The following is a 15,743-nucleotide window of genomic DNA, read 5'->3' on the forward strand; positions in this document are numbered from 1 at the left end:
GATCTATGCGATGCCTCTCCTATCAGCAACAATTGCAGCCATTTCATATGCAAAATAATTTGAGATGCTTTTTTACGTTAAATAATAGCGCAAATACCGAGATAGTCCTCACTGCAGAACACGAGATCCAGGGGGTGGCCTCCCACTTTATATACTTTGTTTCGTAAAATGAACCAGTATATTTGCGTTGTTGCAGCCCGCAATTAGTTGCATCCTGTGGTTACCAACGTTTGCTCTTATCAGTTTAAGTGTACGTTTGATTAATAATATAGTCGAGAATGATTCATAATTTAGTAAGTGATGATCACAGTTAGTGTAAGGGGAACTAAGGGAGATGTTCAGTGATAGCCTATCACTGAAGGGATTTATTTGTGACCCCGGATTGCTGTACATTATCCCACTTATTACACACAAACCATTACACAAATTTATTTGAAATCTTTTATTAGCACATTGAAAAAATGTAAACCATGTTAAGGAAACCTGTTTCCTAATGGCTGTAAGCAAAGACGCGTTAAAACACGTTCAAGATAAACATTCAATTTATTAATTTCTAAATAACTTGCCATATATATGTTAATAATTATGCATATTTATACTGTATACATTCATAGGTATTAAACTGCATGTTGAATGATTACTCGTAGTGCCCGAAATGTTTTAATCCAAAATATTATTGCAAAAACACTTACATTTCACCTTAAAGTCACTACTTTTATTGTTGCCAAAAGTAAAGTTTGTTTTTCTGTCAAAAGAATAACTTAATTTAGTTACGAATCAATGCAGAAATGGTAACGCAACAACACGTGTATGACGTGTCTTGTGGTAAAACTGCCGACCAATCAAAATGCAGTGGGAAGAGATCTCTGGATTTGGATCCAGCTCCGCCCCTGGATCTGAATCCGACCCCACCCCCTGGATGTCGTGTTCTGCAGTGAGGCGCTACTGCAAATACCAGTAATATCACGCGCTCAAACATTAAATTGCGTTGCGTGATCAATTAAATAATCTCCTTCCATAAATTGTGTGTCTAAAAGGAAACTCCTAGAAATGCATATGCAATAAGGTCAGTCGCAAAAATAACTAGACCACACCTTTTCAGCGCTAATTATCCACTGCACGTATTTAATAAATCCCGACAGTTGTTTCTTAACATGGTGGTTTGTGCTGGTGCAAGCTGTTAGTAAATCTGGCCCCAAGTCTTATTTTGTAAAAAAAACTAAAAATGTAAATCATATGAGTTTATGCTTAAAACAGTAAGAAATATCTGCCAGTAAAATAAACTTGAATTAAGATTATTGAATCAAGTTAAAACTTGAATTACGTTTATTTCTTAACCCCACTGGCAGATATTTTTCTTGTTTTAAGCATAAACTCACTTCATTTTAATAATTTTTTTTCAGAAAACAAGATTTGTTTTACGTAATTTTGATTCTCAAGTAAATATGCTATTCTGTTAGTAACATGCTTAGACCATTAGGGTTTTGTTCCATATACTATATATGTGTAGTCCTAAAATACCATAGAGATATTTTTGCCTTCAAACATCTTTGTTGATTCCTACATTTACCTTTTGTTACACCTTACAGACCCCTCACTGTAACGGAGCGGCCGTATCGGAGTATCGGCTGGAGTGGGGGGCTGCAGAGGGCAGTATGCAAATCTGTTACACCGGTGCTGCACTAACACATGAGCTGAGAGGTCTGCTGCCCGCCACCAGTTACTTCTGCAGGGTGCAGGTGAGAATACACTCATTTTAACTAAGTGAGCCATTTATGGATCTGGCTTGTGAAATAAACCAGCTCTGATCTTGCCTGCACTTCCTTTAAGCCAAATCATTTAGATGATGATTCATAAAGATGAGATGAAGCGGTGTTTGCCAATGTTACGTTGTTGGCGCCACCCAGTGGTTATCAAGGGTTTTTGCATAGGTTGTAATATTGCTCTGTATGACTGTCATGAGATCCAGAGCAGTTACCTTTTAAGTGGTGCTTGCCGAGGCATAAACTGTCCCTTGGTGTTTGTGCTGTGGATGATGATTTTAAATTGTGTGATTTGTTCAGGATATCTGAGCAATTTGACTTTACCGTTTGTCAGACGTTAAATGGATGCTCAGTGAAGTTCAGGTCTGAGCTTTGAAGAAACTAAAGTTATTTGACTACTGCTAATGTATGGCATAGCATTTGTCCTAAAGTTAAGGTGCTTAGCCAGATTCATTACTTAGAATTACTATAAATGTGTCGTGTACCGTTGGGCATGTAATGTATTATCTGTCTTGTTGACTTCCCGTCCGGCTCGGATAGCATCTTTTAAATTAAAGATTTAAGATTAAAGATTAATTCGCCACTCCTGTCGGTCTTGTTCAAACTTTATTAACTTTCTAACCTGCATGCGTTTTCCTACAGGCGCTAAACGTAGCCGGCGTGGGGCCTTTCAGCGACGCTGTGCACTGTCAGACGCCCTGCTCGGTGCCTGCGGTGGTCAGCGGCGTCCACGCCCTCCGGGAGTCAGAGATGAGAGTGGAGGGCACGGAGAGAGGCGAGGACGACGAGGATGAAGATAGCGAAGAGGCCGCCCCGCTCCTCTATTCTCCATCCACATGCCTGGGGCTGCGCTGGGAGTCGCCGTGCAATCACGGATCTGAGATCACGTCGTACCTGATCGACCTGGGAGAGAAACAGCCCATCCTTACTGGGCCTGTAACCAAATATATCATCCAGAACCTGCAGCCCGACACCACCTACAGGATAGAGGCACTGGTTACTTGTTAACACAAAAGTCAGTCACTCCGTAAGCTTGGTACGTATTTTTGTTAATTTACAGTTGATCTCATGATTTATGAAATGTGTTTGAAATGCATGAATAATAAGGGGGGAAAAGCAGCCAATGAGAGCCCAACATAGATCCAATCCACTGTTCTAGGCAAATGTGACTAGACAACATTTTGGATTTATTTGACACATATTTCAATAAATTCATAAAGTGTACTATTATTTTAAAATGTAGAAAAAAACATAGCTATTGCTGAATTGTTTATTTTATTATGGCTGGCGCTGTACTGGCCAATCAGAATCCAAGACCTGACTTGTCTTTTTAACGTTAAAATAGTAAGACTGACTCGTGTGGCTTGCGTTGAAAAATCCGCAGTGTTTAATAAGCTGCTCAAATTCATATTAATAATAATAATCTAAATGAACGCTGTCTCTCAAGCAATTTAGACTGCTCACAGTCGCCAGGCAACACGGGCATCGGGTGCATTTATTTATCATTTTACAGATGCTTCAAATGCGGTTTATCCAATCAGGATCTGTGCCATCTGCGTAAGTGCTCTGTAAGACCAGCTGTTACTAAAGTAATGATGTTTATATGTTTGCAGGATAAGGATCCAGGCTCTGAACAGCCTGGGCGCAGGTCCCTTTAGTCACACCTTTAAACTGAAGACCAAGCCACTGCCACCCCTCCCTCCACGTCTGGAGTGCACTGCGATCAGTCACCAGACCCTCAGGCTCAAGTGGGGCGATGGCCCGTCCAAGGCCCAGCCCACCGACTCTATACAGTACCATCTCCAAATGGAGGATAAACTTGGGAGGTTTATATTGCTCAAGCTTTATTTGACATCCTAACCAGCCGTGACATGGCAAGTTTCCAAGGTCAATTACTTCTCAGTTGAATGCACCAAATGCACAGACGGTTAACACGTTAGGGCCTTTTAACACCTGGTCACTTCATGTGTTTTCGCTGATTGTTTCATTTACATTAGGCCACATAAATGCGTCTTGGCAAAAAGGATATAAATCCAATCTTCTACTCTCCTTTGCAAAATGCAAATACACTATTGATTATTCCGCCTTAAAAAACTTAAGATGAGGCTTATGCAACAAAAGGCAGCACTTACTATATGTTGTACTGTATGATGGGTAGGGGACGTGTGTCTCCTTGCTCAGCATGAGCTGGAGCGTCCAGTACAGAGGAGACTGAGAGCGTGACAGTGTGATAACTGATAGGACTATGACGGGGAAAAGCACTTCTCAAGTTTAATTTTTTGTTTAATCTAATTGAGTTTGTCATTGGACTATTTTATTGGATCCACTGTAGTCACTCTATAAAGCAATAAGCGTGTCGTCTTTTTTGGATCTCTTCCGGCTAACTTGCGAGTGACGTGCTTAATTGGGAGAAGTAAAGCGCTGACATATGTGGTTTCATCAACTAGATGTATTTACACTTGTCTAGTTTCATCTGAAATGCATCCCAGACCAAGTGGTTTGAGCGATCATATTTAAATCCGTCTCGGAAACGTTTCGGAGGGCATTTACACCAAATTTATAAAATTGTGCATAGGATCCTTACTAAAAGTCTACGTATGCACAAAAGCCAAAAATATGCCAAGACTTCTAAAACAAAGCAATGTTCCCTTTATAAGTCACATATCACTTGCAAGTGTGCGTACATAAATCATCATCAGATCCCTCCCTGCAAGCCCATTCTCCCATTAAATGTGTTTTTTATAGATCACAAGCTTTGCGTGGGAACTGGTGTACGCACGTTTCCAGACCTGTTTTGTGCATACGCACGCTTTATAAATGAGACCCCTGGTCTTTTTACTAGGGATGTGCCAATATCCCTCAATACCAGAATTCAGAATATCAGCCGATACTGATGTATGCCCGATACTATTGTAATTAAATGTGTGTAGTGCTTTCTGCTACATCTAGTATCATTTAAAATGTAAAAATCAATCATTTAAAATGATTTACAAGTTACAGGAAACATTAGTAATTATTAATCATGGCAGTGTTTAGGGGAACATATAATAGGTGTTTGATCATTTATGTATGCTAAATATTTGTTTCTTAATTGCAAAAAACTGTCATAGTAAAAAGCTTTAGTGTGCAGATGGTTATTTTGGGAATTATGCGCTTGACCGGATTTTTATGCACATTCTGGGTGCAGAATTGATGTGCCTAAATCATTCTGTACACTACGCTTATGGGCTTCCTGGGCGCAGAATTGATGCCCTTGAATCATCCTCTCATGAGAATCGTCACACCGCAATGGAAAGTTTATAGCTGTTAAAACACTAAGAGAATAGATGCATCGTGTGCTCGGGACAAACTAAATTGCATCCATCCAACGGCTTACTGAGACTTTATAAAATCAAATCTTTAAAATGGTCTACAGTTATCAGGGTTTCCCGCAGACAATTTGTTAGTTTAGGTGGTAGGGTTGGTAAGGTGGTTGGGGCAAAGGGGGTGGCAATCAAAGGGGGGGCGTATGCGTCATGATGAAAATAAAAATATTTTAATAAAATAAATAAAATATTTTTATTTAAAACACTCAAATAAAACTTAATTTTAAAGAAGCTATGACAAAAAATGAACATATACTAGATTATTAATGAATGAAATGTTTTTACCTCTAATGGGAATAGCTGCGTGATGAAGTGAAACTAAAGGGTTAATAAACACAAACTAAAGCAGATGTTGTAGAACGTCTGGCGAACGATGATAGATAGCGCAAAAATTGTAAAAACTGATTATTTCCCACTATTAATTACAATATCTTAAAGGAGTGTAACTACTGTAGCATGTAAATAATGCACATAAATAAAGTGAGCAAGAGCGCTCAACAATTATATCTAATTAACAGGCACGTGAAAACTAGCTAGCAGGTTGCTTAAATAACAAACTCACCAGTTAACTTCCTTTAAAATAAGAAGAACTTTAGACTAATACAATAACAGGCTTAAATAACCCCAAAACATAAGTCCACTTACAGTTCTCACGGACACGCGTTTTATCAACTGGCTATCCTCCAGACATGACGGACCATGTCTTTATCAGTGCGGCCGTGTGGCGCGCGTATACGCGCTATTCTCAGAGATGCACTTGACGGCGTTTTGTGAAGCCCTGGTTATCTTGTGTGTGCGCGTGTTGAATGATGCATTTCATCTGTCCGCTTCACCAGTGGATTAACTCAGTGTGCGAGTAAGTTACAGTGTTTCTGTGAGGTAAAATATCTTTAAATGGGCATTTGTTCTTTACATGAAGCTATTGGGTGTATAAAACGTTTATGGTGCTTTTATAATACTTTTTTTAATAGCTTGCCAGTAACAACCACGGCTAACGCACATATCGGAATTGGAATTGGTCATATTGTCGGTCCTCGATCCGATATCCAGTCCAGCCAAAAAATCCCGGATCGGCCCCGGTCTCGCATATCGGATTGGGACATCCCTACTTTTTACGATCGGATAGCTATCTGATCAGAAAAAACGCATAAAGTGACCAGGTGTAAAAAGCCCCTTAAATGTTTTAGGACCAACAAGATTTCATGATGGGATTAATTTTATACATAAAAAGTAAAAACATATTGACACTTGGTGCTAGAGACAGGTTGTAATTATCCGAGTTTGTTATCGATGCTTTGTTAATGTCACAAATTTGCTTTCTTTTTTTAATTAAAAAAATTAGTATACTCTTTCCCCGCAATTAATGGGTTATCTCGTAAATTAAGAGAAAACACTTCCTTGCCAATGACGAGTTTTTATGGCAATCCATATTTCCGCTATTATCCACTAGGTGGAGCTCTTACCCAACTTATAAAACACTGAAGCATCCACTGATCCAAAAGCAGTAAAAACTCAAAAAAATGTTTTGATCATCACTTCGAATCTGATCTCTAACAAAAGTAAAATAAATGCCTACACGTAAATATAATTGTGTTGAATCTGGTTTAAAACTGTGTTAATCTGCTCACTAAATTATATGCAAATTGTGTGTGTTTGTCAGTCGAATTTTAAGTAATATTCTACGTTTTGAACACGAAAGAGATGAATCTTTCGTTTTATTGGTTTTTTGGCCTCGTGAGAGTTCATCTCAGTTAACAGTATTCTTCTCTGTCTGCTTCTCTCGTTGTGTCTTTTTAAAGGTTTATATCCTTGTATAAAGGACCCTGCCACACACACAAAGTGCAGAGGCTAAATGAGTCTACCTCGTACACGTTCCGCATGCAGGCCTTTAATGAGGCGGGCGAGGGTCCCTTCTCAACTGTTTACACCTTCACAACACCCCGCTCACCACCTGCGCCCCTCAAAGGTACCCCATTTAGGAACTATTTGTGTTATAAAGTTAAAGAGAAGGCTGTATATTACGTAATAACCTTACAAGAATTGCCCCCAGACCTCAAAAGTTAATTTAAAAGCATATGGAAAATATGATGCACATTTTTTTATTACAATAATAGTGTCATCTTGCCATAACTGTTTTTCTGTCTATGTGTGCGTTTAGCCCCTCGTGTGGAGCGCGTGGACGATTCGTGTGAAATAAGCTGGGAGTCACTGCCACCTATGAAAGGAGACCCGCTCATCTACTGTCTGCAGTGCATGCAGGGAAATTCTGACTTCAGACAGGTAACTATCATTTCTTATTCAATTTGTTCACAAAGGAAGATTTTTTTTAAGGAATGTTTGTAACCAAACCGATCAGAGGTCCCTTTGACTTCCATAGTATTTTTTTCTACTTCCTTTTTGGAAATGTAATAGCATACCTCTTTTAAACAAGCCAACCCGTTGAATTAAATATATTGGGTTTGTCTAAGTGGGAACCTAGGTAATAGTGGTGCTTGATTTGGTCAAATAAAATGCATAAAACAAAATGTGCACGTGTATGTGCAGTCATACTTTGTTTTTATAGTTTCTTCCTTTGGCTTTTACCTCAGAGGGCGTGTTTGCTAAGTTGTCTATTAAGAAAATAAAATGAAAATACCATCAATACTTCTGTTTCTAAGGAATCTTTAACATAAGAGGTCTCTTTCAATGCAAACCATTGAAATAAACACCTGGCAAAGTTTTATGTCATTTATGTGTGAGCACAGGTAACGCTCCTACGGGATGGCAGGTGTTGGGTCCGGCTGTCTGGATGAATAGTAATATAGGATAATGGTGATCCAGTTAGTGATGGTTATTAGACTTAATGTGAGGGCCAAATCAAATCCAGCCACTGAAATGTTTTTTTCTGTCATCATATGTTTTGCTAATGGCTTTGATAATATCTGTTTAGCAAGGCCATCAAAGATGTTAAAGTGATACCTAAGAATAAAACGTATGTCCCTGTTTACTTATCCTTATACCACAGGGCTGTTGAATGCTTTATTCCTATGGTTAAGAAATGTTTTATGGGTATCAGTGGCTGCCTTTTTTGAAACGCACGATGCGAAGTTCGTCACAACATGTATGTAGCTTGTCATGTGTGTGGTTCGTCATTTCAAAATATGTGTTCTGCGCTTTGAGAGATCGTGTGTGCATCACGTGTCATGCCAAAATAAGTGCCTGCTGCCTTGAACTTGAAAGGAGACGCTAGCGTGTGCCAGATACTCTCACAATCTCATGCGTAATCAGAGTTTACTGTTAAGGGAATGTCTTGCGTATATTTAGGGAACGTGAGCGTCTCTTTTATCATAAACGGTTTTGACGCGTCTGCAGCAGGCACTTATTTTGACAAAACACGTGATGCACACAGGATCTCTCTACACGCATGACACATATTTTGGAAAAGGGAACCACACACGTGACAATCCGAACACTTATTTTGAATTAGCGCATCCTTGGAAGAGCAGTCACGAGCCGCCACTGATGGGTATGCATTATTTTTTGATAAACGCATACATGACCTGTCAAATGTCTTAAAGGAAAACACCACCGTTTTTTTATATTTTACTATGTTTATACCTCATCTTAGAAAATTAATACATCCCTATCTTTTTTCAATGCGTGCACTTTTAATCTTTGTACAGCGGTCGTGAATGTGTTAGCATTTAGCCTAGCCTCATTCATTCCTTAGGATCCAAACAGGGATGAATTTAGAAGCCACCAAACACTTCCGTGTTTTCCCTATTTAAAGACTGTTACATGAGTAGTTACACGTGTAAGAATGGTGGCACGAAATAAAATGTGATTTTTTTTTAAGCAGATAAAAAATGAGAACTATGAAGAGCACTTAACTCAGGGCGCAGCAACATCATCAGTCCTGACTACTCCCCCGAGGTCGAAGCGCTGCAAACTAAGCATAGGGACTTTGAGCTATAGGACACACAACCACGCACCATTTTACAGTAAAAATCTCTTTAATGTTGGTCCTAAGGGACCCACTGGAGAGCCAGGTAAACAAGCTGACCCAGTCGTTTATAGCAGTGGTGTTGTGATGCTAATAGTGAGTTTCACTAAAGATATGATCACTACACCCGAATCTCAGACGGGAGTAAGTCGAACTGTTTGATTTAACTGAAAGGCACTCTGGCGTGAGTCTTTGAGTGACTTTAGAGATGACTAAACCCACACTCTATAATGGAGGGGTATAGCAGTCTCACTGGATGCCTGACTCATTGTGTCTTGCTGAGAGACGGCAGGCGAGACAGGAGACTTGTGTGTCTGTGTTGATGTGACCCACACACCATGTGTGCGTGTGCAAGCATGCAGGAAGTTATGTACATATAGTCTTTAAGCATATCCTTGCCTACACATCTGCATTCTTTTTCTTTAGGTTTTTGTTAAACAATTACAATAATGCTTAATTTCATTTTTTTTAAAAGTGTACCCCAAAGCATTTAAAGCCTGGTGCTTTTTTTGGGCAAAGCGCTTTGGTGATACTTTTGCTTTGTTTATCAGTCGTTAAACGCTGCTCTGGTTGGTTGTTGTGATATTTGTCCTGCCCCTCCTCTACAGTGATTGGATGGCCGAGGTGGAAGTGACGAGCATTGAGGAGTTTTACACAAACAAGAACATTTTTTAAGTCTAAGCGCTCTGCGATGAGCGCAGAAAAAGCGTTGGTGCTCAGCGTTGACACAACTCGCCAGCTACTGGCATTTTTGAAAAGCGCTACGCTTCCATTGAAAATAATTAAAAACGTGCGCCGGCCAAAGGCGTAAATGCCTTGGTGTACACGCCCCTCTAAATCTTTTTTACAGGCAAATTATTTATATTATTGCTAATATTAAGTAAGAGCCTTGGTATTGCGACCGATTAAATTCTTATTTATATGATTTTGAATTCTTACACATTAAGAATCAATTCAGGGATTTCCCGAAAATCGTTTTGTTACACTGAAGATCAAATAAAATTAGAGTGTATTTTCCCCAGCTGTAATATTAAGGCCGAAATAAATGTAAATATTTGTATATTAAATATTAAGTCTAATTTCATTATGCCTCTAGGTACTAAATGTATCCCAATGCTCATGCGTGCACGTTATGCTTCGTTCACACCAGCCGCGGTAGAGGCGTCAAGCGCGAGTGATTTCAATGTTAAGTCAATGTGAAGATGCTTTGACGCCCATCTGGAGGTCTCGCGGCGTGAATGATGCGATTCCGCCTCATTCACGCACCTAGTTCGCGCAAATGCCGCAAATTGAGCATTGCCGCGGCAAACGCGCAAGTTGAAAAAATTGAACTTTGGCGGAAAACACGCCGCATTAACCAATCAGGAGCTTGCTCTAGTAGTGACGTGAAAAAACCCCCTCCCATGACGCGAATTTCCGCGTGAATGCCTCGGTGACTAGAATTTCAAGCGCAAATGAAGCGAGTAAACTCAAAATGTTCGAGCGGCAAACTAGACGCGAATTTGACACCTCAAACGCGGTTGGTGTGAACCCACGGTAAGAGTCAAATAAACTATGCTTTGCAGGGCTGAACTCTCGACCATGCATGTACGTTCATGTACACGCAAAAATGTACCATACTTTGGCCTTAATTTACCCTGTCTGCCACAGTTAAATTAGTTACACAAACTGAAATAATTAACTTCAAAATAACACAATCCCAAAATGTGTTTTTTCTGCATTTCGACAATGACTGCGCCCCTGCATTTAGTACAGACTGCAATTTCACAACTAGGCTATAATTTAGAAAACACTATATAAACACTATATAAAATGTAAAAAAATCTGATAGTCGTGAGATGCAGCACTAATGACTAAAGATATTTCAAAACAATGTGGCCAATACATTCTTCTCTTTCTGCTCTACAGATCTACAAGGGCTCGGCCACCTCCTTCCAGTTCTCCAACATGAGTTCGTCGGCGGAGTACCGCTTCCGTGTCTGCGCCATCCGCCAGTGCCAGGACGCTCCTGAAATCATCGGCACCTACAGCTCCACCGTCATCCTGCTCCCACCTCGCGTGGAAACCCCAGGGACCTCGGCCGCCACCGGGTCCAAAGCCTCAGAGGCCCAGAAGCCAAAACGCAGCCTGTCGGACGAACAGTTTTCTTTAATAATCATCGCCCTGTTGGCCGTGACCTCCATACTCATCGCGGTGGCCATCCAGTACTTTGTCATCGAATGAGCCGTCGCACTCTGGGCCTGCGTAGTCGTCCGAGCGAATTTTTATTTTCTGTTGATTTTTCCGTTTTCAGTTCGTTCCGTGTTCCGGCACCAGCGACGAGTAGCTGCGCGTGAAGGGAAATAATGAGAAAAAGAAATAGTAGAATTATCTCAGTTAATCGCTATCATTCTGTTTCTCTCGCTCTCCGCTGTCCCTTTTTTCTCTCAACGCACGCTCTCGAAAAGAACGGCTCTCTCTGTCTCGTTGGGGTCGGAGGCGGTTTATTGAAGGATCAGCAGTGAAGCTTAATGCTCAACTCATCGTACCACTCACGTTTTTATTTCTGTAGTCGTAGCCTTTATTTATACCTATAGTTTATAGTTGTAAACTGTCCAGCCTGAGTTTCGATCAGCGTTCCAAACTAGCTCGGAGGGCTTGGGACTGAGGGCCAGTGACTACGCTTTCGTGAGGGGGGCGTCTCTCTCATAAGCACATGGGAGAAGGCCCCGCCCGGGGTCTCGAGGGACCGAGCATTCCCTGGGAGATTAAGTCTTCGAAGTAAGGAAGGGGGCGAGGCGAGACGGATAGCTGAAATTAGCAAACGTTGGTTTAGCACTTTCCTCAGAACTTTTTTGATGTTCAGAATGTGTAAAGGATGCAAAAATATCTAGAGAAATGTAGGTATATTTTTGTACAGCGTTGAGGACCTGTTCATTGAGAAACCGGCGTAGTATGGAGATTAAGACTATGAATACCAAACCTAACAGCTTAATAGTTATTTTTACTATCATGTACGTATACTGTAGCTTGTTTTTACAATCAAGCAGCTGCTTTGCTCCAAAATATTGTCGTTCAGCACAAACAATGTAAGCTTCTCGGAAAACCTTTCCTTCGGTTGTTACCTTTGCACCTTAGTGAGAAGAGAAAAAAATAAGCCTACGTATTGAATGCGTCTTGATCTTGTGATGCGTTTTATGGAACATGTTCTCCAGTCGTGCAAGCCCTCGATGTGTTTTGGCTGTTTTAAAATTGTAGTGTCACATTTGTTTTTGAAATGGTAGATTCAAACGAAAAAATTATTCACCTAGTCGATTCTTAATTTCTCTGACTAATTTTTTCGTTTATTTTTTATAGCTTTAGAAAGCAGATTATGGCATTGAGTTATCAGTTAATTTTAACGATACAATATTATTTTTCGATGTAATCTCGCGAGTATTGAGTATAGGACTATATATATATATAATTTTTTCGTTCGAAGAACACACATTTAAGCTTTATTTTTTATATTAAAGAAACCTTTAACGTTTATTTCTGTCCGGCAGAGAAATTAAGAAAAGCGCCAGAAACTAAACGCAAACAGCAGTAATGAATTGTGTTGATCTTACATGTACTTCCTGTGAATTGAAAACTTTGCCTTTTTCTCTGTGTGTTAAGTCTTGTGACTGATTGCCAGTGCTGCATGTTGGCATTGTGACAATCCGGTCGTAGGGTTTCGTGTCGTGCTTGGTTATGGGCATACGAGCGCTGTCGCAACCGCAAACGGCTACAGGTACCTTGCAAGAAGTCTTGAACGAAAATGAATTACATGATTTGGTCTAATAGATATTCTTCTGTTTGTCATTTGAAGAAAAAAATCTCAAATTCCTATTTTTGATAGTGATGAAATGTAATTGCAAAGTGTGCCATTTTAACATCTCCCTACCATAGTATGCCTCTACATTTTGGTTCTTGGGAGAAAAACTACAAGAAAAAATCAATAAAATATGCACAAAAAATGAGACCATTTTTATGTAATTTTAATGTTTGCAGTTACCTCATACACCGTACATTCCAAAACAAAAATTTGTTATAGTAAACATCCTACCAAACATATCACTTAAAAATGTTCGTTATCAGTTAGGAAATGTGTAATCATATATATGTATCTAAAGGGTGTCTGTATAATTATGATATCTACATACGGATACATGCACAATAAAAGATTTATAATTCTTAATTGTCTTGAAAATGTTTTACTCCATGATGCAATGTACGTCATTCTTGTCGTTTGGTGGTTTTTAATAGTAAAAAAAGGTTTATTATTATTATTATTATTAATTATTAAAGCAAAGGTGTGGATTGATTTATTCAGACTTTGCAGAAAGCTTTGAGGTAGTATACACTCACCTAAAGGATTATTAGGAACACCATACTAGTGCTGAAAGAATTCTTTAGAAATGTTGGCCCATATTGATAGGATAGCATCTTGCAGTTGATGGAGATTTGTGGGATGCACATTTAGGGCACGAAGCTCCTGTTTCACCACATCCCAAAGATCTCTGTTGGGTTGAGATCTGGTGACTGTGGGGGCCATTTTAGTACAGTGAACTCATTGTCATGTTCAAGAAACCAATTTGAAATGATTTGAGCTTTGTGACATGGTGCATTATCCTGCTGGAAGTAGCCATCAGAGGATGGGTACACGGTGGTCATAAAGGGATGGACATGGTCAGAAACAATGCTCAGGTAGGTCGTGGCATTTAAACGATACCCAATTGGCACTAAGGGCCCTAAAGTGTGCCAAGAAAACATCCCCCACACCATCACCAGCAACCTGCACAGTGGTAACAAGACATGATGGATCCATGTTCTCATTCTGTTTACGACAAATTCGGACTCTACCATCTGAATGTCTCAACAGAAATCGAGACTCATCAGAGCAGGCAACATTTTTCCAGTCTTCAACTGTCCAATTTTGGTGAGCTTGTGCAAATTGTAGCCTCTTTTTCCTATTTGTAGTGGAGATGAGTGGTAACCGGTGGGGTCTTCTGCTGTTGTAGCCCATCCGCCTCAAGGTTGTGCGTGTTGTGGCTTCACAAATGCTTTGCTGCATACCTCGTTTGTAACGAGTGGTTATTTCAGTCAAAGTTGCTCTTCTATCAGCTTGAATCAGTCGGCCCATTCTCCTCTGACCTCTAGCATCAACAAGGCATTTTCACCCACAGGACTGCCACATACTGGATGTTTTTCCCTTTTCACACCATTCTTTGTAAACCCTAGAAATGGTTGTGCGTGAAAATCTCAGTAACTAAGCAGATTGTGAAATACTCAGACCGGCCCGTCTGGCACCAACAACCATGCCACGCTCAAAATTGCTTAAATCACCTTTATTTCCCATTCTGACTTTCAGTTTGGAGTTCAGGAGATTGTGTTGATCAGGACCACACCCCTTAATGCATTAAAGCTACTGCCATGTGATTGGTTGATTAGATAATTGCATTAATGAGAAATTGAACAGGTGTTCCTTATAATCCTTTAGGTGAGTGTATAAACCCATTGTATCCAAAAATTGTGGCATAAAACTACTTTTGCATAGCAAGTAAGAATAAGTGTAATATAAACACATCTCATATACAGAATTTAAAAGTACTTTCTAAAGAACTTAGAATTTTACTTAATGGCCTTTATCGCTGTAAAATAATGGGGATACTTTCACAGGAATTCCTAAATATTTTTCAAGGTGGCAATTCACATTAAATAATATGATTCAAGTCGTACAAAAATATATGATCACCCCTAACCGGGACTTATAAGGGCCGGGTATACTTTCTTTCCGTGTCCACGCAGCCGTTAAAGTATACTCGCTGTGGCCACGCAGGGATGGCCGTGTTCGACACGTACGCAATACAAATTATTTCTTAATCAAATTTTTTCTTATTCAGTTTACAAATTTTATTTTGCCCTCAACACTTATATGATAGTGTGGATGTTATTCTATTTAAAGGGAATAAAAATGTCAAAAGATACTTTAATACAAAATATGCTGTTCCAAATTATTAAGCAAGTTGTAGTTCTCATACAATATGGACATGAAAAAAGATCTTTCTAAAGACAAAAAGTGTGCATTATCTTAAAAAATTATTTCCTATAAAAAATTATATTTGGTGGACCTAAGCAGAAATCATTCAACTACTATAAGATTCATGAGTGATTCACAGTACAGAAAGATTTCACCATATAAAGGATTTTTAAAATATATTTTTAGGAAAAGTCAGCAAATAAAAAGCCCCCGTTAAGAAGCAAACATGTATTTAAACCAGCTGATGTCTCTGGAATTCCAATAACCCCTTTAATGCAGGTTCCTTTAGTGCATAAAGCTGTTTTTTACCCCTCCACCAAACCAAAACTTGCAAAAATTAAACATTGCTGTGAGCTCAGAATACAAGAAGACTATTTATTCATTAACATGCCATAATACACTGAATAATGTAGATGAATGCCATTCTGGATTGTGGGTGAATTGCCACTATATTCAAACAAGACTGTAACATTAGGGAGAGGTGCCAGAGTAATGATTTGGGCTGGAATATTGGGAAGTAAGATGGTAGGGTCATTTTAGGGTCCCTGAGGGGGTCAAAAGGACATCTAGAAGATATGCAGAGCTCCTTAAAA

General features: G+C 39.5%; 1 protein-coding gene across 1 annotated transcript in view; it reads left to right on the plus strand.

The window, feature by feature from the left end:
- The window catches only part of fndc3a (fibronectin type III domain containing 3A), a 72,800-nt gene extending 59,492 nt beyond the window's left edge, over positions 1 to 13,308 (plus strand). Inside the window, exons 21-26 of the mRNA XM_073862814.1 lie at positions 1,590 to 1,739; positions 2,406 to 2,759; positions 3,390 to 3,589; positions 6,928 to 7,094; positions 7,287 to 7,408; positions 11,019 to 13,308. Of these exons, the coding sequence (XP_073718915.1) occupies positions 1,590 to 1,739; positions 2,406 to 2,759; positions 3,390 to 3,589; positions 6,928 to 7,094; positions 7,287 to 7,408; positions 11,019 to 11,333 (1,308 nt within the window). The 3' untranslated portion in view covers positions 11,334 to 13,308. The remainder of the gene's footprint in view (positions 1 to 1,589; positions 1,740 to 2,405; positions 2,760 to 3,389; positions 3,590 to 6,927; positions 7,095 to 7,286; positions 7,409 to 11,018) is intronic.
- The last annotated feature ends 2,435 nt before the right edge of the window (positions 13,309 to 15,743 follow it).

The sequence above is a fragment of the Misgurnus anguillicaudatus genome, chromosome 24, assembly GCF_027580225.2.
Source record: "Misgurnus anguillicaudatus chromosome 24, ASM2758022v2, whole genome shotgun sequence".
In the NCBI taxonomy this organism is placed as follows: domain Eukaryota; kingdom Metazoa; phylum Chordata; class Actinopteri; order Cypriniformes; family Cobitidae; genus Misgurnus; species Misgurnus anguillicaudatus.